Here is a 24,873-nt window from a genome sequence, read left to right as displayed (position 1 = left end):
ATGGGTAGAGAGCCCACTGGTCAGAGCCCACTGGGTAGAGCGCCCACTGGGTATAGAGTCCACTGAGTATAGAGCCCACTGGGTAGAGAGCCCACTGGGTAGAGAGCCCACTGGGTATAGAGCCCACTGGGTGTAGAGCCCAATGGGTGTAGAGCCCACTGGGTGTAGAGGCCACTTGGTGTAGACCCCAATGGGTAGAGAGCCCACTGGTCAGAGCCCACTGGGTAGAGCGCCCACTGGGTATAGAGTCCACTGAGTATAGAGCCCACTGGGTAGAGAGCCCACTGGGTAGAGAGCCCACTGGGTATAGATCCCACTTGGTAGAGAGCCCACTGGGTAGAGAGCCCACTGGGTAGAGAGCCCACTGAGTATAGAGCTCACTGAGTATAGAGCCCACTGAGTATAGAGCCCACTGGGTATAGAGCTCACTGAGTATAGAGCCCACTGGGTATAGAGCCCACTGGGTGTAGAGCCCACTGGGTGATTAGGCCAATGGGTAGAGAGCCCACTGGGTAGAGCCCACTGGGTAGAGCGCCCACTGGGTATAGAGTCCACTGAGTATAGCCCACTGGGTAGCTAGCCCACTGGGTAGAGAGCCCACTGGGTAGAGAGCCCACTGGGTATAGAGCCCACTGGGTAGAGAGCCCACTGGGTATAGAGCCCACTGAGTATAGAGCTCACTGAGTATAGAGCCCACTGGGTATAGAGCCCACTGGGTGTAGAGCCCACTGGGTGTAGAGCCCAATGGGTGTAGAGCCCACTGGGTGTAGAGGCCACTGGGTGTAGACCCCAATGGGTAGAGAGCCCACTGGTCAGAGCCCACTGGGTAGAGCGCCCACTGGGTATAGAGTCCACTGAGTATAGAGCCCACTGGGTAGAGAGCCCACTGGGTAGAGAGCCCACTGGGTATAGAGCCCACTGGGTAGAGAGCCCACTGGGTAGAGCCCACTGGGTAGAGCGCCCACTGGGTATAGAGTCCACTGAGTATAGCCCACTGGGTAGCTAGCCCACTGGGTAGAGAGCCCACTGGGTAGAGAGCCCACTGGGTATAGAGCCCACTGGGTAGAGAGCCCACTGGGTATAGAGCCCACTGAGTATAGAGCTCACTGAGTATAGAGCCCACTGGGTATAGAGCCCACTGGGTGTAGAGCCCACTGGGTGTAGAGCCCAATGGGTGTAGAGCCCACTGGGTGTAGAGGCCACTTGGTGTAGACCCCAATGGGTAGAGAGCCCACTGGTCAGAGCCCACTGGGTAGAGCGCCCACTGGGTAGAGAGCCCACTGGGTAGAGAGCCCACTGGGTATAGAGCCCACTGGGTAGAGAGCCCACTGGGTAGAGAGCCCACTGGGTAGAGAGCCCACTGAGTATAGAGCCCACTGAGTATAGAGCCCACTGAGTATAGAGCCCACTGAGTATAGAGCCCACTGGGTAGAGAGCCCACTGAGTATAGAGCCCACTGGGTATAGAGCCCACTGAGTATAGAGCCCACTGGGTATAGAGCCCACTGAGTATAGAGCCCACTGGGTATAGAGCCCACTGAGTATAGAGCCCACTGAGTATAGAGCCCACTGGGTATAGAGCCCACTGAGTAGAGAGCCCACTCAGTATAGAGCCCACTGAGTATAGAGCCCACTGAGTATAGAGCCCACTGGGTAGAGAGCCCACTGAGTATAGAGCCCACTGAGTATAGAGCCCACTGGGTATAGAGCCCACTGGGTAGAGAGCCCACTGTGTAGAGAGCCCACTGGGTATAGAGCCCACTGAGTATAGAGCCCACTGAGTATAGAGCCCACTGGGTAGAGAGCCCACTGAGTATAGAGCCCACTGAGTATAGAGCCCACTGAGTATAGAGCCCACTGAGTATAGAGCCCACTGGGTATAGAGCCCACTGTACTTTGTATCTGACAGAATAGTAACTCGATTCATAGATAGATGAGTAGATGGTTTAGTATCCCGTGTCGATCGTCGTATACAGTCTCTGAGTTTAGATTCATTACAAAACACCCCTTATATTTTTCCCCTTCTTACACATAAAGATTACTTGTAACCTCTAACTTAAATCTGTTTCCATGAAGAATACATGTCTGGCCTGAATACTGCTGGATTTAAACTCAACAGAAGAAGACTAAAAGAGTTTGACATTGAGGCTGATATTTGGAAATTGTTGCTCAGTTAACAGCCAACACTGTCTCTCTCTCTCACACACACACACACACACACACACACACACACACACACACACACACACACACACACACACACACACACACACACTGTGCATGCTGCACATAAATTATTGAGGGCTGGGGCTTGTTCTGCTCCAACAAGGCCACTGTCACTGCCTGTGTGTGTGTGTGTGTGTGTGTGTGTGTGTGTGTGTGTGTGTGTGTGTGTGTGTGTGTGTGTGTGTGTGTGTGTGTGTGTGTGTGTGTGTGTGTGTGTGTGTGTGTGTGTGTGTGTGTAGCGTCTGTTTGGTGTGTGCGAAGAGAGAGAGATCGCATGCTTGGCACAATCCTTTTAACAATGGGCCGCCATTCACTGTTGATGTGACACTCGTCCCTGTGGATTGTGGGAGAGCAATTGCTATGTCTGCTCATGCCTGTATCAAACAGTTTGTCTCGTGAGGTCAAAGTGGAAACATGATAGCAGATTAAGACACAAGGATATGTTTAAAGGAATCTAGTCCGTAGTATTTTGGTTCTGAAGTATTTTAGGGAGTTTGAGACTGGAGAGTTATTGAGGGGGTGAGAAGAGGAGAGGAGACATTAGGGCAGTTTGATTTATCTGGGTCTGGTCTGTGAGTGACCTGGGTCTTTCAGGTAGCCTAGCCTCCACAAGGCAATGAAGGGCCTCAGCACAGGTCTTTATGTTCAGGATTTTTAAAATGTTCCTTTATTTAACCAGGCAAGTCAGTTAAGAACAAATTATTATTTTCAATGACGGCCTAGGAACAGTGGGTTAACTGCCTTGTTCAGGGGCAGAACGACAGATTTTTACCTTGTCAGCTCGGGGATTCGAGCTTTCGGTTACTAGTCCAACGTTCTAACCATTAGGCTACCTGCCGCCCCTCCACTCTAACCACTAGGCTACCTGCCACTCCTCCACTCTAACCTCTAGGCTACCTGCCGCCCCTCCACTCTAACCACTAGGCTACCTGCCGCCCCTCCACTCTAACCACTAGGATACCTGCTCTAACCACTAGGCTACCTGCCGCCCCTCCACTCTAACCACTAGGCTACCTGCCACTCCTCCACTCTAACCTCTAGGCTACCTGCCGCCCCTCCACTCTAACCACTAGGCTACCTGCCGCCCCTCCACTCTAACCACTAGGATACCTGCTCTAACCACTAGGATACCTGCTCTAACCACTAGGCTACCTGCCGCCCCTCCACTCTAACCACTAGGCTACCCTGCCGCCCCTCCACTCTAACCTCTAGGCTACCTGCCGCCCCTCCACTCTAACCACTACGCTACCTGCCACCCCTCCACTCTAACCACTAGGCTACTTGCCGCCCCTCCACTCTAACCACCTCCACTCTAACTACTAGGCTACCTGCCGCCCCTCCACTCTAACCACTAGGCTACCCTGCCGCCCCTCCACTCTAACCACTACGCTACCTGCCACCCCTCCACTCTAACCTCTAGGCTGCTACCTGCCGCCCCTCCACTCTAACCACTAGGCTACCTGCCGCCCCTCCACTCTAACCACTAGGCTACCTGCCGCCCCTCCACTCTAACCACTAGACTACCTGCCGCCCCTCCAATCTAACCACTAGGCTACCTGCCGCCCCTCCACTCTAACAACTAGGCTACCTGCCTCCCCCCTCTAACCACTAGGCTACCTGCCGCCCCCCCACTCTAACCACTAGGCTACCTGCCGCCCCTCCACTCTAACCACTAGGCTACCTGCCGCCCCTCCACTCTAACCACTAGGCTACCTGCCGCCCCCCCACTCTAACCACTAGGCTACCTGCCGCCCCTCCACTCTAACCACTAGGCTACCTGCCGCCCCCCCACTCTAACCACTAGGCTACCTGCCGCCCCTCCACTCTAACCACTAGGCTACCTGCCGCCCCTCCACTCTAACCACTAGGCTACCTGCCTCCCCCCTCTAACCACTAGGCTACCTGCCGCCCCCCCACTCTAACCACTAGTCTACCTGCCGCCCCTCCACTCTAACCACTAGGCTACCTGCCGCCCCTCCACTCTAACCACTAGACTACCTGCCGCACCTCCACTCTAACCACTAGGCTACCTGCCGCCCCTCCACTCTAACCACTAGGCTACCTGCCGCCCCCCCACTCTAACCACTAGGCTACCTGCCGCCCCCCCACTCTAACCACTAGGCTACCTGCCGCCCCTCCACTCTAACCACTAGGCTACCTGCCGCCCCCCCACTCTAACCACTAGGCTACCTGCCGCCCCTCCACTCTAACCACTAGGCTACCCTGCCACCCCCCTCTAACCACTAGGCTACCTGCCGCCCCTCCACTCTAACCACTAGGCTACCTGCCGCCCCTCCACTCTAACCACTAGACTACCTGCCACCCCTCTACTCTAACCACTAGGCTACCCTGCCGCCCCTCCACTCTAACCACTAGGTTACCTGCCGCCCCTCCACTCTAACCACTAGGCTACCTGCCGCCCCTCCACTCTAACCACTAGGCTACCTGCCGCCCCTCCACTCTAACCACTAGGCTACCTGCCGCCCCTCCACTCTAACCACTAGGCTACCTACCGCCCCTCCACTCTAACCACTAGGCTACCTGCCGCCCCTCCACTCTAACCACTAGGCTACCTGCCGCCCCTCCACTCTAACCACTAGGCTACCTGCTGCCCCTCCACTCTAACCACTAGGCTACCTGCCGCCCCTCTACTCTAACCACTAGGCTACCTGCCGCCCCTCTACTCTAACCACTAGGCTACCTGCCGTCAGGATGTGTTGAATAAAGTTGTTTTTCCTCTCTAGCCAGGATGTGTTGACTGAGGTTCCTTCATGGTTACTTTGTTTCTCAAAGGAGAAAGTGTTTGTGTGTTACTGTGTTGTAGCTGCTCACACCCCCTCTCTTTCCTATGAATAGGGCAGTACTTTACCAGTGGAGTTGTACCAGACTCTGGGCAGTAGTTTACCAGGGGAGTTGGACCAGACTCTGGGCAGTAGTTTTCCAGGGGAGTTGTACCAGACTCTGGGCAGTAGTTTACCAGGGGAGTTGTACCAGACTCTGGGCTGTAGTTTACCAGGGGAGTTGTACCAGACTCTGGGCAGTAGTTTACCAGGGGAGTTGGACCAGACTCTGGGCTGTAGTTTACCAGGGGAGTTGGACCAGACTCTGGGCAATAGTTTACCAGGGGAGTTGTACCAGACTCTGGGCAGTAGTGTACCAGGGGAGTTGTACCAGACTCTGGGCAGTAGTTTACCAGGGGAGTTGTACCAGACTCTGGGCAGTAGTTTACCAGGGGAGTTGTACCAGACTCTGGGCAGTAGTTTACCAGGGGAGTTGTACCAGACTCTGGGCAGTAGTTTACCAGGGGAGTTGGACCAGACTCTGGGCAGTAGTTTACCAGGGGAGTTGTACCAGACTCTGGGCAGTAGTTTACCAGGGGAGTTGGACCAGACTCTGGGCAGTAGTTTACCAGGGGAGTTGTACCAGACTCTGGGCAGTAGTTTACCAGGGGAGTTGTACCAGACTCTGGGCAGTAGTTTACCAGTGGAGTTGTACCAGACTCTGGGCAGTAGTTTACCAGGGGAGTTGTACCAGACTCTGGGCTGTAGTTTACCAGGGGAGTTGTACCAGACTCTGGGCACTAGTTTACCAGGGGAGTTGGACCAGACTCTGGGCTGTAGTTTACCAGGGGAGTTGGACCAGACTCTGGGCAATAGTTTACCAGGGGAGTTGTACCAGACTCTGGGCAGTAGTGTACCAGGGGAGTTGTACCAGACTCTGGGCAGTAGTTTACCAGGGGAGTTGTACCAGACTCTGGGCAGTAGTTTACCAGGGGAGTTGTACCATCCTCTGGGCAGTAGTTCACCAGGGGAGTTGTACCAGACTCTGGGCAGTAGTTAAACAACACCTATCATACTACTATGGCTGACCCTGTAAAACAGCACATTACACTGTACCTATCATACTACTATGACTGACCCTGTAAAACAACACCTATCATACTACTATGGCTGACCCTGTAAAGCAGCACATTACACTGTACCTATCATACTACTATGACTGACCCTGTAAAACAACACCTATCATACCACTATGACTGACCCTGTAACACAACACCTATCATACTACTATGACTGACCCTGTAAAACAACACCTATCATACTACTATGACTGACCCTGTAAAACAACACCTATAATACTACTATGGCTGACCCTGTAAAACAACACCTATCATACTACTATGACTGACCCTGTAAAACAACACCTATAATACTACTATGGCTGACCCTGTAAAACAACACCTATCATACTACTATGACTGACCCTGTAAAACAACACCTATCATACTACTATGACTGACCCTGTAACACAACACCTATCATACTACTATGACTGACCCTGTAAAACAACACCTATCATACTACTATGACTGACCCTGTAACACAACACCTATCATACTACTATGACTGACCCTGTAAAACAACACCTATCATACTACTATGACTGACCCTGTAAAACAACACCTATCATACTACTATGACTGACCCTGTAAAACAACACCTATCATACTACTATGACTGACCCTGTAACACAACACCTATCATACTACTATGACTGACCCTGTAAAACAACACCTATCATACTACTATGACTGACCCTGTAAAACAACACCTATCATACTACTATGACTGACCCTGTACAACAACACATTTCACTGCAACTATCCAGTGTATGTAACAATAAAACTTCTAATTTTGTATTTTTTTGTCATGTAAAGTGCGAGGTTGGAGCTGCTCAGTAATTCTGATCTCTCTGACCAGATGGCACTCGTACCACCAGTAACAACAACAGAACCAAGCCTTCCTGATTCTCTGTTTCCCTACCCAACAACAGAACCAAGCCTTCCTGATTCTCTGTTTCCCTACCCAACAACAGAACCAAGCCTTCCTGATTCTCTGTTTCCCTACCCAACAACAGAACCAAGCCTTCCTGATTCTCTGTTTCCCTACCCAACAACAGAGCCAAGCCTTCCTGATTCTCTCTGTTTCCCTACCCAACAACAGAACCAAGCCTTCCTGATTCTCTCTGTTTCCCTACCCAACAACAGAACCAGGCCTTCCTGATTCTCTGTTTCCCTACCTAACAACAGAACCAGGCCTTCCTGATTCTCTGTTTCCCTACCCAACAACAGAACCAGGCCTTCCTGATTCTCTCTGTTTCCCTACCCAACAACAGAACCAGGCCTTCCTGATTCTCTCTGTTTCCCTACCCAACAACAGAACCAAGCCTTCCTGATTCTCTGTTTCCCTAAAAAAACAACAGAACCAAGCCTTCCTGATTCTCTGTTTCCATACCCAACAACAGAACCAGGCCTTCCTGATTCTCTGTTTCCCTACCCAACAACAGAACCAAGCCTTCCTGATTCTCTGTTTCCCTACCCAACAACAGAACCAGGCCTTCCTGATTCTCTGTTTCCCTACCCAACAACAGAACCAGGCCTTCCTGATTCTCTGTTTCCCTACCCAACAACAGAACCAAGCCTTCCTGATTCTCTGTTTCCCTACCCAACAACAGAGCCAAGCCTTCCTGATTCTCTCTGTTTCCCTACCCAACAACAGAACCAAGCCTTCCTGATTCTCTGTTTCCCTACCCAACAACAGAACCAAGCCTTCCTGATTCTCTGTTTCCCTACCCAACAACAGAACCAAGCCTTCCTGATTCTCTGTTTCCCTACCCAACAACAGAACCAAGCCTTCCTGATTCTCTGTTTCCCTACCCAACAACAGAACCAGGCCTTCCTGATTCTCTGTTTCCCTACCCAACAACAGAACCAGGCCTTCCTGATTCTCTGTTTCCCTACCCAACAACAGAACCAAGCCTTCCTGATTTCTTTGCTGATTTAACAGATTTTCTTCACAGATTTCACCTCTTAAAACTTTTAAAAATAATATATGTTTGTGCGTGATCATCTGAAGAATACTGTTTGTTGGCCTTGTCCCAGATTAGTTTGTGCTCTACAGCCAAGTCCGATGGTCATTATCACGCCAAATGACAATAGGAATTGGCAAGACATCAGAAGCAGCTCTTGGACCAGGCTGTATGTTTATTGCCGTTTGGGATAAATCATTCTGACCTCCGGGTTAATAATCTGTGTTTGTCCAACCTTTACTGGTTCTCAGCCAGAGCCACAGTGAAGTGCACCTGGAGTACACATAATCCTCTCTCTCTCTCTCTCTCGCCCTCACCCTTACTCTCTCTCTCTCGCCCTCTCTCTCTCTCTCTCTCTCGCCCTCACCCTTACTCTCTCTCTCTCGCCCTCTCTCTCTCTCTCACCCGCCCTCCCCCTTACTCTCGCCCTCTCTCTCTCTCACCCGCCCGCCCTCTCTCTCTCTCTCTCTCTCTCGCCCTCTCTCTCTCTCTCTCGCTCCCACCCTCCCCTTACTCTCTCTCGCTCCCTCCCTCCCCCTCTCTCTCTCTCCTCATCTTTCTCTCGCCCTCTCCTGCCTTCCCTCTCTCTCCCGCCCTCCCTCTCTCTCCCGCCCTCCCTCTCTCTCATGCCCTCTCTCTCCCGCACTCTCTCTCACTCTCCCGTCCTCTCTCCCGCCCTCCCTCTTTCTCCCGCCCTCCCCCTCTCTCTCTCTCTCTCTCTCTCCTCGCCTCCATCACCTCAGATATGCCTCTCTAAAAATAGAGTACAAAGGAGAAGACAAAAACAAACTGTGACCTTCAAGCTCACAGTGCAGACACACACAAGGCGGCAGGTAGCCTAGCGATTAGAGCGTTGAGCTAGTAACTGAAAGGTTGCTAGTTCGACTCCCCGAGGTGAAAGATCTGTCAGTGCCCTTGAGCAAGGCACTTAACCCTAATTGCTCTAAGGTTGACACCTCTCTCTGAAGATGCATTTATTTATTTAACTAGTCAATTAAGAACAAATTCTACCCTGGGCCAAACCCTAACCCTAACCCTAACCCGGACGACGCTGGGCCAATTGTGCGCCGCCCTATGGGACTCCCAATCACATCCGGTTGTGATACAGCCTGGAATCGAACCAGGGTCTGTAGTGACGCCTCTAGCACTGAGATACATGCACTCTTCTCTGAGGGTGTCTCATGAAGAGTTGGGATATGCCAACAAAATAAAAAACACTGAAATTGGACAGATAAAAGCATCCAACACATCCTCATTATTATTATTATTATTATTGTTTATTTCCTTGTTATTATTTATCTCTACGGCCTTTACGTGTTGTCCACTGCAGTTAAAACGCCGAGACGCATATATAGGTGATGTGTAGTATTTGTTATATTGTACCACATCTCTGGTCCCGTATTGGCTCAGTTGCTGAGAGTTTGGCACTAACAATGGCATGCCAGGTTCTGGGTTCAATTCCCACAGGGATCACGTGCACATACATCAAATATAGTCAACAAAAATAAACTAAAAAGCTCTGTTTTTTTTTGTCTCCGATCACAGAAGTCGTGAGGAGGAGAGGATCTTGAAGCCGACAGCGGTACCAGCCAAGTTAGCAGAGGAGGTTCCTGCCCTGCCAAAACCCCTGGAGCAGCTGGTCACCAGGGAGGAGAAACAGTTACCACCTCTACCAGGTCAGAACCACTGCCGGTAACTAGTAGGCCTAACCACTGCCGGTAACTAGTAGGCCTAACCACTGCCAGTAACTAGTAGACCTAACCACTGCCAGTAACTAGTAGGCCTAACCACTGCCGGTCACTAGTAGACCTAACCACTGTCGGTAACTAGTAGGCCTAGCCACTGCCGGTAACTAGTAGACCTAACCACTGCCGGTAACTAGTAGACCTAACCACTGCCGGTCACTAGTAGACCTAACCACTGCCAGTAACTAGTAGGCCTAACCACTGCCGGTAACTAGTAGACGTAACTAGTAGGCCTAACCACTGCCGGTAACTAGTAGACCTAACCACTGCCGGTAACTAGTAGACCTAACCACTGCCAGTAACTAGTAGGCCTAACCACTGCCGGTAACTAGTAGACGTAACTAGTAGGCCTAACCACTGCCGGTAACTAGTAGACGTAACTAACTAGTAGGCCTAACCACTGCCGGTAACTAGTAGACGTAACTAGTAGGCCTAACCACTGCCGGTAACTAGTAGACCTAACCACTGCCGGTCACTAGTAGACCTAACCACTGCCAGTAACTAGTAGGCCTAACCACTGCCGGTAACTAGTAGGCCTAACCACTGCCGGTAACTAGTAGACCTAACCACTGCCGGTAACTAGTAGGCCTAACCACTGCCGGTAACTAGTAGGCCTAACCACTGCCGGTAGCTAGTAGGCCTAACCACTGCCGGTAACTAGTAGGCCTAACCACTGCCGGTAACTAGTAGGCCTAACCACTGCCGAAACTAGTAAACCTAACCACTGCCGGTAACTAGTAGGCCTAACCACTGCCGGTAACTAGTAGGCCTAACCACTGCCGGTAACTAGTAGGCCTAGCCACTGCCGGTAACTAGTAGGCCTAACCACTGCCCGTAACTAGTAGACCTAACCACTGCCAGTAACTAGTAGGCCTAACCACTGCCGGTAACTAGTAGGCCTAACCACTGCCGGTAACTAGTAGACCTAACCACTGCCGGTAACTAGTAGACCTAACCACTGCCGGTAACTAGTAGACCTAACCACTGCCAGTAACTAGTAGGCCTAAACACTGCTGGTAACTAGTAGGCCTAACCACTGCCGGTAACTAGTAGGCCTAACCACTGCCGGTAACTAGTAGGCCTAACCACTACCGGTAACTAGTAGACCTAACCACTGCCGGTAACTAGTAGACCTAACCACTGCCGGTAACTAGTAGGCCTAGCCACTGCCGGTAACTAGTAGGCCTAGCCACTGCCGGTAACTAGTAGACCTAACCACTGCCGGTAACTAGTAGGCCTAACCACTGCCGGTAACTAGTAGACCTAACCACTGCCAGTAACTAGTAGGCCTAAACACTGCCGGTAACTAGTAGGCCTAACCACTGCCGGTAACTAGTAGGCCTAACCACTGCCGGTAACTAGTAGGCCTAACCACTACCTTACTCATTAACTTAGTTCAACTGTTGTACCCCATTGGAACCCAACATAATGCTTGTTTTACTCCATTGTTTGTGAACAATGTCATTGTAAACACAAACTGTATATCTTTAAAAAATATATATTTATATTATATTGATATCATGCATGGTCATTCCTTACATCCATAGCTCTGTATGAGTTTCCCCTTTCCCTCAGCTTTTTACCCAAACAGTGGCAGGGTGTCACTGTGTTATAGTTTGAACTGTAGATTGCCCCTTTAACCCACACAACAGTTTCAGTCCAGCTACCAAGGTTACAGCTAAAAGCTTGCTATGCTGACACTGCTGTGTGCTGAGTGCTGAGCTTGGCTGAGGCTGCAGCCTACAGTTAGTTGGTTATAAACAGTGTGACTTGATGGACTCTGACGTATCTCCTCCTGCCCTGCAGCCAGCAGCCTGCTGCGTCTCCTCCCAGATCAGGGCACCATGTACTATGTTGGTGTGGTGTCTATGACCTCCCAGATCAGGACACTATGTACTGTGTTGGTGTGGTGTCTCCTCCCAGATCAGGACACTATGCACTGTGTTGGTGTGGTGTCTATGACCTCCCAGATCAGGACACCATGCACTGTGTTGGTGTGGTGTCTATGACCTCCCAGATCAGGACACCATGTACTGTGTTGGTGTGGTGTCTATGACCTCCCAGATCAGGACACCATGTACTGTGTTGGTGTGGTGTCTATGACCTCCCAGATCAGGACACTATGCACTGTGTTGGTGTGGTGTCTATGACCTCCCAGATCAGGACACCATGAACTGTGTTGGTGTGGTGTCTATGACCTCCCAGATCAGGATACCATGCACTGTGTTGGTGTGGTGTCTATGACCTCCCAGATCAGGACACCATGTACTGTGTTGGTGTGGTGTCTATGACCTCCCAGATCAGGATACCATGCACTGTGTTGGTGTGGTGTCTATGACCTCCCAGATCAGGACACCATGTACTGTGTTGGTGTGGTGTCTATGACCTCCCAGATCAAGACACCATGTACTGTGTTGGTGGGGTGTCTATGACCTCCCAGATCAAGACACTATGTACTGTGTTGGTGTGGTGTCTATGACCTCCCAGGTCAGGACACCATGTACTGTGTTGGTGTGGTGTCTATGACCTCCCAGATCAGGACACCATGTACTGTGTTGGTGTGGTGTCTATGACCTCCCAGATCAGGACACCATGTACTGTGTTGGTGTGGTGTCTATGACCTCCCAGATAAGGACACTATGTACTGTGTTGGTGTGGTGTCTCCTCCCAGATCAGGACACCATGTACTGTGTTGGTGTGGTGTCTCCTCCCAGATCAGGACACCATGTACTGTGTTGGTGTGGTGTCTCCTCCCAGATCAGGACACCATGTACTGTGTTGGTGTGTTGTCTATGACCTCCCAGATCAGGACACCATGTACTGTGTTGGTGTGGTGTCTCCTCCCAGATCAGGACACCATGTACTGTGTTGGTGTGGTGTCTATGACCTCCCAGATCAGGACACCATGTACTGTGTTGGTGTGGTGTCTCCTCCCAGATCAGGACACCATGTACTGTGTTGGTGTGTTGTCTATGACCTCCCAGATCAGGACACTATATACTGTGTTGGTGTGTTGTGGGTATTGAGATTAGGTTAGCGTGAAGGCCAGATGTATTGTGGGTATTGAGATTAGGTTAGCGTGAAGGCCAGATGTATTGTGGGTATTGAGATTAGGTTAGCGTGAAGGCCAGATGTATTGTGGGTATTGAGATTAGGTTAGCGTGAAGGCCAGATGTATTGTGGGTACTGAGATTAGGTTAGCGTGAAGGCCAGATGTATTGTGGGTATTGAGATTAGGTTAGCGTGAAGGCCAGATGTATTGTGGGTATTGAGATTAGGTTAGCGTGAAGGCCAGATGTATTGTGGGTATTGAGATTAGGTTAGCGTGAAGGCCAGATGTATTGTGGGTACTGAGATTAGGTTAGCGTGAAGGCCAGATGTGTTGTGGGTATTGAGATTAGGTTAGCGTGAAGGCCAGATGTGTTGTGGGTATTGAGATTAGGTTAGCGTGAAGGCCAGATGTATTGTGGGTATTGAGATTAGGTTAGCGTGAAGGCCAGATGTGTTGTGGGTATTGAGATTAGGTTAGCGTGAAGGCCAGATGTATTGTGGGTACTGAGATTAGGTTAGCGTAAAGGCCAGATGTATTGTGGGTATTGAGATTAGGTTAGCGTGAAGGCCAGATGTATTGTGGGTATTGAGATTAGGTTAGCGTGAAGGCCAGATGTATTGTGGGTACTGAGATTAGGTTAGCGTGAAGTCCAGATGTATTGTGGGTATTGAGATTAGATTAGCGTGAAGGCCAGATGTATTGTGGGTATTGAGATTAGGTTAGCATGAAGGCCAGATGTATTGTGGGTATTGAGATTAGGTTAGCGTGAAGGCCAGATGTATTGTGGGTATTGAGATTAGGTTAGCGTGAAGGCCAGATGTATTGTGGGTATTGAGATTAGGTTAGCGTGAAGGCCAGATGTATTGTGGGTATTGAGATTAGGTTAGCGTGAAGGCCAGATGTATTGTGGGTATTGAGATTAGGTTAGCGTGAAGGCCAGATGTATTGTGGGTATTGAGATTAGGTTAGCGTGAAGGCCAGATGTATTGTGGGTATTGAGATTAGGTTAGCGTGAAGGCCAGATGTATTGTGGGTATTGAGATTAGGTTAGCGTGAAGGCCAGATGTATTGTGGGTATTGAGATTAGGTTAGCGTGAAGGCCAGATGTATTGTGGGTATTGAGATTAGGTTAGCGTGAAGGCCAGATGTATTGTGGGTATTGAGATTAGGTTAGCGTGAAGGCCAGATGTATTGTGGGTATTGAGATTAGGTTAGCGTGAGTGCCAGATGTATTGTGGTCCCTCTAACCTACATTTGAACCTCCATTCACTCTCTTGTGGGAATAGTACATGGATGTGTGTACACAGTACAGTTGATTGTGTGTGTGTGTGTGTGTGTGTGTGTGTGTGTGTGTGTGTGTGTGTGTGTGTGTGTTGGTATTTTCTCAGAACCCAAGCCAGTATATGCCCAGCCAGGCCAGCCTGATGTGGACCTGCCAGTCAGCCCCTCTGATGCCCCTGTGCCCAGCGCTGCCCACGATGACAGTATCCTACGGTATGTAGAAGTCTCTAACAGTATCCTACAGTATGTAGAAGTCTCTAACAGTATCCTACGGTATGTAGAAGTCTCTAACAGTATCCTACAGTATGTAGAAGTCTCTAACAGTATCCTACAGTATGTAGAAGTCTCTAACAGTATCCTACAGTATGTAGAAGTCTCTAACAGTATCCTACAGTATGTAGAAGTCTCTAACAGTATCCTACGGTATGTAGAAGTCTCTAACAGTATCCTACAGTATATAGAAGTCTCTAACAGTATCCTACAGTATGTAGAAGTCTCTAACAGTATCCTACGGTATGTAGAAGTCTCTAACAGTATCCTACGGTATGTAGAAGTCTCTAACAGTATTCTACAGTATGTAGAAGTCTCTAACAGTATCCTACAGTATGTAGAAGTCTCTAACAGTATCCTACGGTATGTAGAAGTCTCTAACAGTATCCTACGGTATGTAGAAGTCTCTAACAGTATCCTACAGTATGTAGAAGTCTCTAACAGTATCCTACAGTATGTAGAAGTCTCTAACAGTATCCTACAGTATGTAGAAGTCTCTATTCACCTGTCTCTAACAGTATCCTACAGTATATAGAAGTCTCTAACAGTATCCTACAGTATGTAGAAGTCTCTAACAGTATCCTACAGTATGTAGAAGTCTCTAACAGTATCCTACAGTATGTAGAAGTCTCTAACAGTATCCTACAGTATATAAAAGTCTCTAACAGTATCCTACAGTATATAGAAGTCTCTAACAGTATCCTACAGTATATAGAAGTCTCTAACAGTATCCTACAGTATATAGAAGTCTCTAACGGTATCCTACAGTATGTAGAAGTCTCTAACAGTATCCTACAGTATGTAGAAGTGTCTATTCACCTGTCTCTAACAGTATCCTATGGTACCTCCCGTCCTGCTCAATATTACGACAAAATAATGTTTTAACTTCAATGATCTTTGGCAGGGGACATCAAACAAATATAATTCCTAGAAGGGACAAAGCTCCTTCGACCATTGACTTGAATGGGAATAGCCATTCTAGAAAGACTATTTCTATGGGTGACACAACGTAAATATCACAGAGTGGATCATCTATAACTGTCTTTCCTCTGTCCCCATCCCACCCTGTGTCCTCATTCCTCAGGCCGAGTATGAAGCTGGTGAAGTTTAAGAAGGGGGAGAGTGTGGGTCTGAGGCTGGCCGGGGGGAACGACGTGGGCATCTTCGTAGCAGGAGTCCTGGAGGACAGCCCAGCAGCTAAGGAGGGTCTGGAGGAGGGGGACCAAATTCTCAGGGTGAGACAGGATACACCAGCAACTACACACTTCGCTACGGCAACGACGCACTCGCTACGGCAACGACACACTCACTACAGCAACACTAAGGTTGTCGGTTCAATTTCCACAGGGATCACGTACGCATACAAAACATGTATGTGCTCACTTTATCTTTATTTAACTAGGCAAGTCAGGTAAGAACAAATTATTATTTACAATGACATCCTACCAGGGAACAGTGGGTTAACTGCCTCGTTCAGGGGAACAGTGGGTTAACTGCCTTGTTCAGGGGAACAATGGGTTAACTGCCTTGTTCAGGGGAACAGTGGGTTAACTGCCTTGTTCAGGGGAACAATGGGTTAACTGCCTTGTTCAGGGGAACAGTGGGTTAACTGCCTTGTTCAGGGGAACAGTGGGTTAACTGCCTTGTTCAGGGAAACAGTGGGTTAACTGCCTCGTTCAGGGGAACAGTGGGTTAACTGCCTCGTTCAGGGGAACAGTGGGTTAACTGCCTTGTTCAGGGGAGCAGTGGGTTAACTGCCTCGTTCAGGGGAACAGTGGGTTAAACTGCCTCGTTCAGGGGAACAGTGGGTTAACTGCCTTGTTCAGGGGAACAGTGGGTTAACTGCCTTGTTCAGGGGAACAGTGGGTTACACTGCCTTGTTCAGGGGAACAGTGGGTTAACTGCCTTGTTCAGGGGAACAGTGGGTTAACTGCCTTGTTCAGGGGAACAGTGGGTTAAACTGCCTTGTTCAGGGGAACAGTGGGTTAAACTGCCTTGTTCAGGGGAACAGTGGGTTAACTGCCTTGTTCAGGGGAACAGTGGGTTAACTGCCTTGTTCAGGGGAACAGTGGGTTAAACTGCCTTGTTCAGGGGAACAGTGGGTTAAACTGCCTTGTTCAGGGGAACAGTTTACATCTCAAATGGAAGCCTATTCCCTAAATAGTGCACTACTTTTGTCTAGGGCCTATGGGGATCTGGTCTAAAGTAGTGCACTTTAAAGGGAAAAGGGTGCCATGTGGGACAAGACCCAAAGCTTTTCCTTCGCTGGTTGATTTAATGGTTTGAAACAGCCGGCTGCTCCAAGATTCCTGCTCTTTCGGAGTCGGTCTCCTAGCAATGTGCTCACACAAAAACAGTGTCTCTCTAGATCACTCTCGCTCCCTCCTCCACCCCCTCCTCTCTTCTCCCGCCTCCACCCCCTCCTCCACCCCCTCCTCTCTCCTCCCTCCTCCACCCCCTCCTCCAACCCCTCCTCTCTCCTCCCTCCTCCACCCCCTCCTCCATCCCCTCCTCTCTCCTCCCTCCTCCACCCCCTCCTCTCTTTTCCCTCCTCCACCCTCTCCTCCCTCCTCCACCCTCTCCTCTCTCCTCCACCCTCTCCTCCCTCCTCCACCCCCTCCTTTCTCCTCCCTCCTCCACCCCCTCCTTCCTCCTCTCTCCTCCCTCCCCTCCTCTCTCCTCCCTCCTCCACCCCCTCCTCTCTCCTCCACCCCCTCCTCTCTCCTCCCTCCTCCACCCTCTCCTCCCTCCTCCACCCTCTCCTCTCTCCTCCACCCTCTCCTCCCTCCTCCACCCCCTCCTCTCTCCTCCCTCCTCCACCCTCTCCTCTCTCCTCCCTCCTCCACCCTCTCCTCTCTCCTCCATCCTCCACTCCCTCCTCCACCCCCTCCTCTCTCCTCCCTCCTCCACCCTCTCCTCTCTCCTCTACCCTCTCCTCTCTCCTCTCTCTCTCCTTCACGCCCTCATCTCTCCTCCCTCCTCCACCCCCTCATCTCTCCTCTCTCCTCCACCCCCTCATCTCTCCTCCCTCCTCCACCCCCTCATCTCTCCTCTCTCCTCCACCCCCTCATCTCTCCTCCCTCCTCCACGCCCTCATCTCTCCTCCCTCCTCCACCCCCTCATCTCTCCTCTCTCCTCCACCCCCTCATCTCTCCTCCCTCCTCCACCCCCTCATCTCTCCTCTCTCCTCCACCCCCTCATCTCTCCTCCCTCCTCCACGCCCTCATCTCTCCTCCCTCCTCCACCCCCTCATCTCTCCTCTCTCCTCCACCCCCTCATCTCTCCTCCCTCCTCCACCCCCTCATCTCTCCTCTCTCCTCCACCCCCTCATCTCTCCTCCCTCCTTCACGCCCTCATCTCTCCTCCCTCCTCCACCCCCTCATCTCTCCTCTCTCCTCCACCCCCTCATCTCTTCTCCCTCCTCCACCCCCTCCTCCATCCTCCACCCCCTCCTCTCTCCTCCCTCCTCCACCCCCTCCTCTCTCATCCCTCCTCCACCCCCTCCTCTCTTCTCCCTCCTCTATTCTCCCTCCTTTCTCCCCCTCTTCCACCTCCTCTCTCCTCCCTCTTCCACCCCCTCTTCTCTCCTCCACCCCCTCCTCCCTTCTCCACCCCCTCTTCTCTTCTCCCTCCTCCTCCCTCCTCCACCCCCTCCTCCACCCCCTCCTCCCTCCTCCACCCCCTCCTCTCTTCTCCCTCCTCCTCCCTCCTCCACCCCCTCCTCCACCCCCTCCTCTCTCCTCCCTCCTCCACCCCCTCCTCTCTCCTCCCTCTTCCACCCCCTCCTCTCTCCTCCCTCTTCCACCCCCTCCTCTCTCCTCCCTCTTCCAACCCCTCCTCCCCCCTCCACCCCGTCCTCTCTTCTCCCTCCTCCACCCCCTCCTCTCTTCTCTGTCCTCCACCCCCTCTTCTCTTCTCTGTCCTCCACCCCCTCCTCTCTCCTCCCTCTTCCACCCCCTCCTCTCTCCTCCCTCTTCCAACCCCTCCTCTCTCCTCCCTCTTCCAACCTCTCCTCCCCCCTCCAACCCCTCTTCTCTCCTCCCTCTTCCAACCCCTCCTCCCCCTCCTCTCTTCTCCCTCCTCCACCCCCTCCTCTCTCCTCCCTCTTCCACCCCCTCATCTCTCCTCCCTCTTCCACCCCCTCCTCTCTCCTACCTCTTCCACCCCCTCCTCTCTCCTCTCTCCTCCCTCCTCCACCCCCTCCTCTCTCCTCCCTCCTCAAGCGGGGGCAAAAGACTATATACAGGGTATTACGGTACAGAGTCAATGTGGAGACTATATACAGTGGGTACTGGTACAGAGTCAATGTGGAGACTATATACAGGGTGTTACGGTACAGAGTCAATGTGGAGGCTATATACAGGGTATTACGGTACAGAGTCAATGTGGAGACTATATACAGGGGGTACCGGTACAGAGTCAATGTGGAGGCTATATACAGGGGGTACCGGTACAGAGTCAATGTGGAGGCTATATACAGGGGGTACCGGTACAGAGTCCATGTGGAGACTATATACAGGGTATTACGGTACAGAGTCAATGTGGAGCTTATATACAGGGTACTACGGTACAGAGTCAATGTGGAGACTATATACAGGGGGTACCGGTACAGAGTCAATGTGGAGACTATATACAGGGTGTTACGGTACAGAGTCAATGTGGAGACTATATACAGGGTGTTACGGTACAGAGTCAATGTGGAGGCTATATACAGGGTGTTACGGTACAGAGTCAATGTGGAGACTATATACAGGGGGTACCGGTACAGAGTCAATGTGGAGGCTGTATACAGGGGGTACCGGTACAGAGTCAATGTGGAGACTATATACAGGGGGTACCGGTACAGAGTCAATGTGGAGGCTATATACAGGGGGTCCCGGTACAGAGTCAATGTGGAGGCTATATACAGGGTATTACGGTACAGAGTCAATGTGGAGGCTATATACAGGGTGTTACGGTACAGAGTCAATGTGGAGGCTATATACAGGGTGTTACGGTACAGAGTCAATGTGGAGACTATATACAGGGTGTTACGGTACAGAGTCAATGTGGAGGCTATATACAGGGTGTTACGGTACAGAGTCAATGTGGAGACTATATACAGGGGGTACCGGTACCGAGTCAATGTGGAGACTATATACAGGGGGTACCGGTACAGAGTCAATGTGGAGGCTATATACAGGGGGTACCGGTACAGAGTCAATGTGGAGGCTATATACAGGGTATTACAGTACAGAGTCAATGTGGAGGCTATATACAGGGTGTTACAGTACAGAGTCAACGTGGAGACTATATACAGGGTGTTACGGTACAGTGTCAATGTGGAGACTATATACAGGGGGTACCGGTACAGAGTCAATGTGGAGGCAATATACAGGGGGTACCGGTACAGAGTCAATGTGGAGGCTATATACAGGTGGTACCGGTACAGAGTCAATGTGGAGGCTATAAACAGGGGGTACCGGTACAGAGTCAATGTGGAGGCTATATACAGGGGGTACCGGTACAGAGTCCATGTGGAGACTATATACAGGGGGTACCGGTACAGAGTCAATGTGGAGACTATATACAGGGGCTACCAGTACAGAGTCAATGTGGAGGCTATATACAGAGGGTACCAGTACAGAGTCAATGTCAAATCAAATCAAATCAAATGTATTTATATAGCCCTTCGTACATCAGCTGATATCTCAAAGTGCTGTACAGAAAGTGCTGTGTCAATGTGGAGGCTATATACAGGGTATTACGTTATAGAGTCAATGTGGAGGCTATATACAGGGTATTACGGTACAGAGTCAATGTGGAGGCTATATACAGGGGGTACCGGTACAGAGTCAATGTGGAGGCTATATACAGGGGGGTACCGGTACAGAGTCAATGTGGAGGCTATATACAGGGTATTACGGTACAGAGTCAATGTGGAGGCTATATACAGGGGTACCGGTACAGAGTCAATGTGGAGACTATATACAGGGTGTTACGGTACAGAGTCAATGTGGAGGCTATATACAGGGGGTACCAGTACAGAGTCAATGTGGAGGCTATATACAGGGTGTTACGGTACAGAGTCAATGTGGAGGCTATATACAGGGGGTACCGGTACAGAGTCAATGTGGAGGCTATATACAGGGTATTACGGTACAGAGTCAATGTGGAGGCTATATACAGGGTGTTACGGTATAGAGTCAATGTGGAGGCTATATACAGGGTGTTACGGTACAGAGTCAATGTGGAGGCTATATACAGGGGGTACCAGTACAGAGTCAATGTGGAGGCTATATACAGGGTGTGGAGGCTATATACAGGGGGTACCGGTACAGAGTCAATGTGGAGGCTATATACAGGGTGTTACGGTACAGAGTCAATGTGGAGGCTATATACAGGGGGTACCGGTACAGAGTCAATGTGGAGGCTATATACAGGGTTTTACGGTACAGAGTCAATGTGGAGGCTATATACATGGTATTACGGTACAGAGTCAATGTGGAGGCTATATACAGGGGGTACCGGTACAGAGTCAATGTGGAGGCTATATACAGGGTATTACGGTACAGAGTCAATGTGGAGGCTATATACAGGGTGTTACGGTACAGAGTCAATGTGGAGGCTATATACAGGGGGGTACCGGTACAGAGTCAATGTGGAGGCTATATACAGGGGGTACCGGTACAGAGTCAATGTGCGGGGGCACCGGTTAGTCGAGGTAATTGAGTTAATATGGACATGTACGGAAGAGTTAAAAATGCATAGATAATAAACAGAGACTAGCAGCAGCATAAACGAGGAGTCTGGGTAGCCCTTTGATTAATTGTTCAGCAGTCTTATGGCTTGGGGGTAGAAGCTGTTAAGAAGCCTTTTGGACCTAGACGTGGCTCTCAGATACTGCTTGCCGTGCGGTAGCAGAGAGAACAGTCTATGACTAGAGTGTCTGGAGTCTTTGACCATTTTTAGGGCCTTCCTCTGACACCGCCTGGTGTAGAGGTCCTTGATGGCAGGAAGCTTGGCCCCAGTGACGTACTGGGCCGTACGCACTACCCTCAGGAGTGCCTTGCGGTCGGAGGTCGAGCAGTTGCCATACCAGGCAGCGATGCAAACCAGCCAGGATGCTCTCGATGGTGCAGCTGTAGAACCTTTTGAGGATCTGAGGACCCGTGCCAAATATTTTTAGTTTCCTGAGGGGAAATAGGCTTTGTCGTGCTCTCTTCACGACTGTTCTGTTCAACATGACAAGGGACAACCCTTTTCATGTCCTCGATTCTTTCCAAGGCCCACATCATCAACATGTGTTGTGCTGTGATCTGTTATAGATTCTACAATCCACAAACGTAGACCATATGAAACGTCACCGTGGTTACCGTTGGACAACCTTCCTATTTTCTTCATCTTTTCCCAGGTTAATAATGTAGATTTTGCAAATATAATCCGAGAAGAGGCGGTGCTGTTCCTCCTTGACCTCCCTAAAGGTGAAGAGGTCACCATCCTGGCCCAGAAGAAGAAGGATGGTGAGTGCAGGAGGACGAGAGGAAACTGGATGAATCGCAGACTGAGGACTGGTCCCTTTCACTCCATCCCTCCCAGGGTTTTTCAAACGTCTCCTCGGAGATCCCCAGACGGTCCATGTATTTGAACTATTCCACAGCTAGCTTACCTGATTCAACTGGTCAACTAATCATCAAGCCGATGACTACTTGAATCAGGTGAGGAGCTAGTTCAGGGTTAGCTATTAAAAAGAATATATATATATATATATATATATATATATATATATATATTTTTTTATGTCTGGGAATCCCTGAGGAGAGGTTTGAAAAACACTGTTATATATCAATATTTGCAGATCTGAAGGTTCCGATATGTACAATCAGTTTATCTGAAGGTTCCGAAAGGTACAATCAGTTTATCTGAAGGTTCGAAAGGTACAATCAGTTTATCTGAAGGTTCCGAAAGGTACAATCAGTTTATCTGAAGGTTCCGAAAGGTACAATCAGTTTATCTAATGGTTCCGATAGGTACAATCAGTTTATCTAATGGTTCCGATAGGTACAATCAGTTTATCTGAAGGTTCCGAAAGGTACAATCAGTTTATCTGAAGGTTCCGAAAGATACAATCAGTTTATCTGAAGGTTCGAAAGGTACAATCAGTTAATTTGAAGGTTCGAAAGATACAATCAGTTCATTTGAAGGATCCGATAGGTACAATCAGTTTATCTGAAGGTTCCGAAAGGTACAATCAGTTTATCTGAAGGTTCCGATAGGTACAATCAGTTTATCTGAAGGTTCGAAAGGTACAATCAGTTCATTTGAAGGTTCCGATAGGTACAATCAGTTTATCTGAAGGTTCCGAAAGGTACAATCAGTTTATCTGAAGGTTCGAAAGGTACAATCAGTTCATTTGAAGGTTCCGATAGGTACAATCAGTTCATCTGAAGGTTCCGATAGGTACAATCAGTTTATCTGATGGTTCCGATAGGTACAATCAGTTTATCTGATGGTTCCGATAGGTACAATCAGTTTATCTGAAGGTTCCGATAGGTACAATCAGTTTATCTGAAGGTTCCGATAGGTACAATCAGTTTATCTAATGGTTCCGATAGGTACAATCAGTTTATCTGAAGGTTCCGATAGGTACAATCAGTTTATCTGATGGTTCATATAGGTACAATCAGTTTATCTGAAGGTTCCGATAGGTACAATCAGTTTATCTGAAGGTTCCGATAGGTACAATCAGTTTATCTGAAGGTTCCGATAGGTACAATCAGTTTATCTGAAGGTTCCGATAGGTACAATCAGTTTAGTGGTGGAGCTTCCACCATACAGATCTGCAATCATCAAATAATTAGGGCCAAGGTAATGGAGGGGAAGCTAATTGGGACCAGTTGAACTTCCATCATCTGAGATTTATCTCTATTGCTCTGCTCTGCTCTCCTTTCTGTCTGTCTCTGTCTCTAACTCTGTCTCTAACTCTGACTGTGTCTCTAACTCTGACTGTGACTCTGTCTCTGACTCTGTCTCTGACTCTAACTCTGTCTCTAACTCTGACTCTGTCTGACTCTCTCTGACTGTGTCTCTAACTCTGACTGTGACTCTGTCTCTGACTCTGTCTCTGACTCTAACTCTGTCTCTAACTCTGACTCTGTCTGACTGTCTCTGTCTAACTCTGTCTCTGTCTGACTCTGTCTCTAACTCTGACTCTGTCTCTAACTCTGACTCGGTCTCTCTCTTAACTCTCTGTCTCTGTCTCTCTCTTAACTCTGTCTCAACTCTCTGTCTTTCTCTTAACTCTCTCTCTCTCTCTCTTAACTCTCTGTCTCTCTCTTAACTATGTCTTTCAACTCTCTGCCTCTCAACTCTCTGTCTCCAACTCTGATACTCAAACTCAGTCTGTGTTCTGGTCCAGTGTACCGGCGGATCGTGGAGTCTGATGTGGGCGACTCGTTCTACATCCGGACCCACTTTGAGTATGAGAAGGAGTCTCCGTACGGCCTGAGCTTCAACAAGGGAGAGGTGTTCAGAGTGGTGGACACCCTGTACAACGGCAAGCTGGGCTCCTGGCTGGCCATCCGCATAGGGAAGAACCATCAGGAAGTGGAGAGAGGCATCATACCTAACAAGAACAGGTGATAATGACACTATTTCCGTCTTCTCTTCAGTCCTGTCCATTTTGGCTCCTCTCTGGCTGTTTATCAGCAAGCCATAATGAGGTTGAGTTTTCACAGAAATCAGTTTTGTTTATTTGAAAACAGAATGTGTTCTGTATAACTTACCTGGTTTTTAGACAATCATGTAAATGTGTTAAAATAATAGGGGAAGATTCACACGGGTCACAAGTCATCAGAACAATGTTAACGTCACGTTGTCCTCTCGTAGCTTTAACCACATTTGTTATGATTATCATTGCCATGTAAGTGCCTCTGTGTTGGCAGTATTGACGTTAGCCGTGCCAAGTTTACTGGACAGTGTCACAGACACATGAAAGCCCTCTACAGAGGTGTCTCTACCAAGAACTCTGTCTGTCCCTCTCATTCTCTTGTTCTGAATAGAAAAGCAACTCCAGCACACCGGTGATTTTGATTCCCCAAAAATGCATATTTCATGCATAAATGCATATTCCATGCATATTTTTCACCAACATTTCAATCAATAGACCTTCATCATCTGAGTTATACAGAGAACTAAATCTCGTTCTCATTTTTTAAAATACATTTTTTCTCCCCAATTTCGTGGTATCCAATTGGTAGTTACAGTCTTAGCTCATCGCTGGAACTCCCGTACGGACTTGGGAGAGGCAAAGGTCGAGAGCCATGCGTCCTCCGAAACACGACCCTGCCAAGCCGCACTGCTTCTTGACACAATGCCCACTTAACCCGGAAACCAGCCACACCAATATGTCAGAGGAAACACCGTACACCTGGTGACCGTGTCAGCGTCCACT

General features: G+C 49.5%; 1 protein-coding gene across 13 annotated transcripts in view; it reads left to right on the top strand.

Annotated features, from left to right (window-relative positions):
• tjp1b (tight junction protein 1b) overlaps positions 1-24,873 on the top strand; it is a 281,273-nt gene that overhangs the window by 227,692 nt on the left and 28,708 nt on the right. For all 13 annotated transcript variants that reach the window (XM_090213969.1, XM_036960728.2, XM_036960733.2 and 10 more), the window contains 5 exons: positions 9,639-9,769; positions 14,279-14,384; positions 15,526-15,676; positions 21,835-21,943; positions 23,839-24,058. In XM_090213969.1, the coding sequence (XP_090070095.1) occupies positions 9,639-9,769; positions 14,279-14,384; positions 15,526-15,676; positions 21,835-21,943; positions 23,839-24,058 (717 nt within the window). The remainder of the gene's footprint in view (positions 1-9,638; positions 9,770-14,278; positions 14,385-15,525; positions 15,677-21,834; positions 21,944-23,838; positions 24,059-24,873) is intronic.

Source organism: Oncorhynchus mykiss, chromosome 2 (genome assembly GCF_057628025.1).
Source record: "Oncorhynchus mykiss isolate SJ-2025 chromosome 2, ASM5762802v1, whole genome shotgun sequence".
Classification (NCBI taxonomy): Eukaryota; Metazoa; Chordata; class Actinopteri; order Salmoniformes; family Salmonidae; genus Oncorhynchus; species Oncorhynchus mykiss.
The sequence above is the reverse complement of the archived record's forward strand: the minus strand, read 5'-3'. Positions and strand labels throughout refer to the sequence as shown.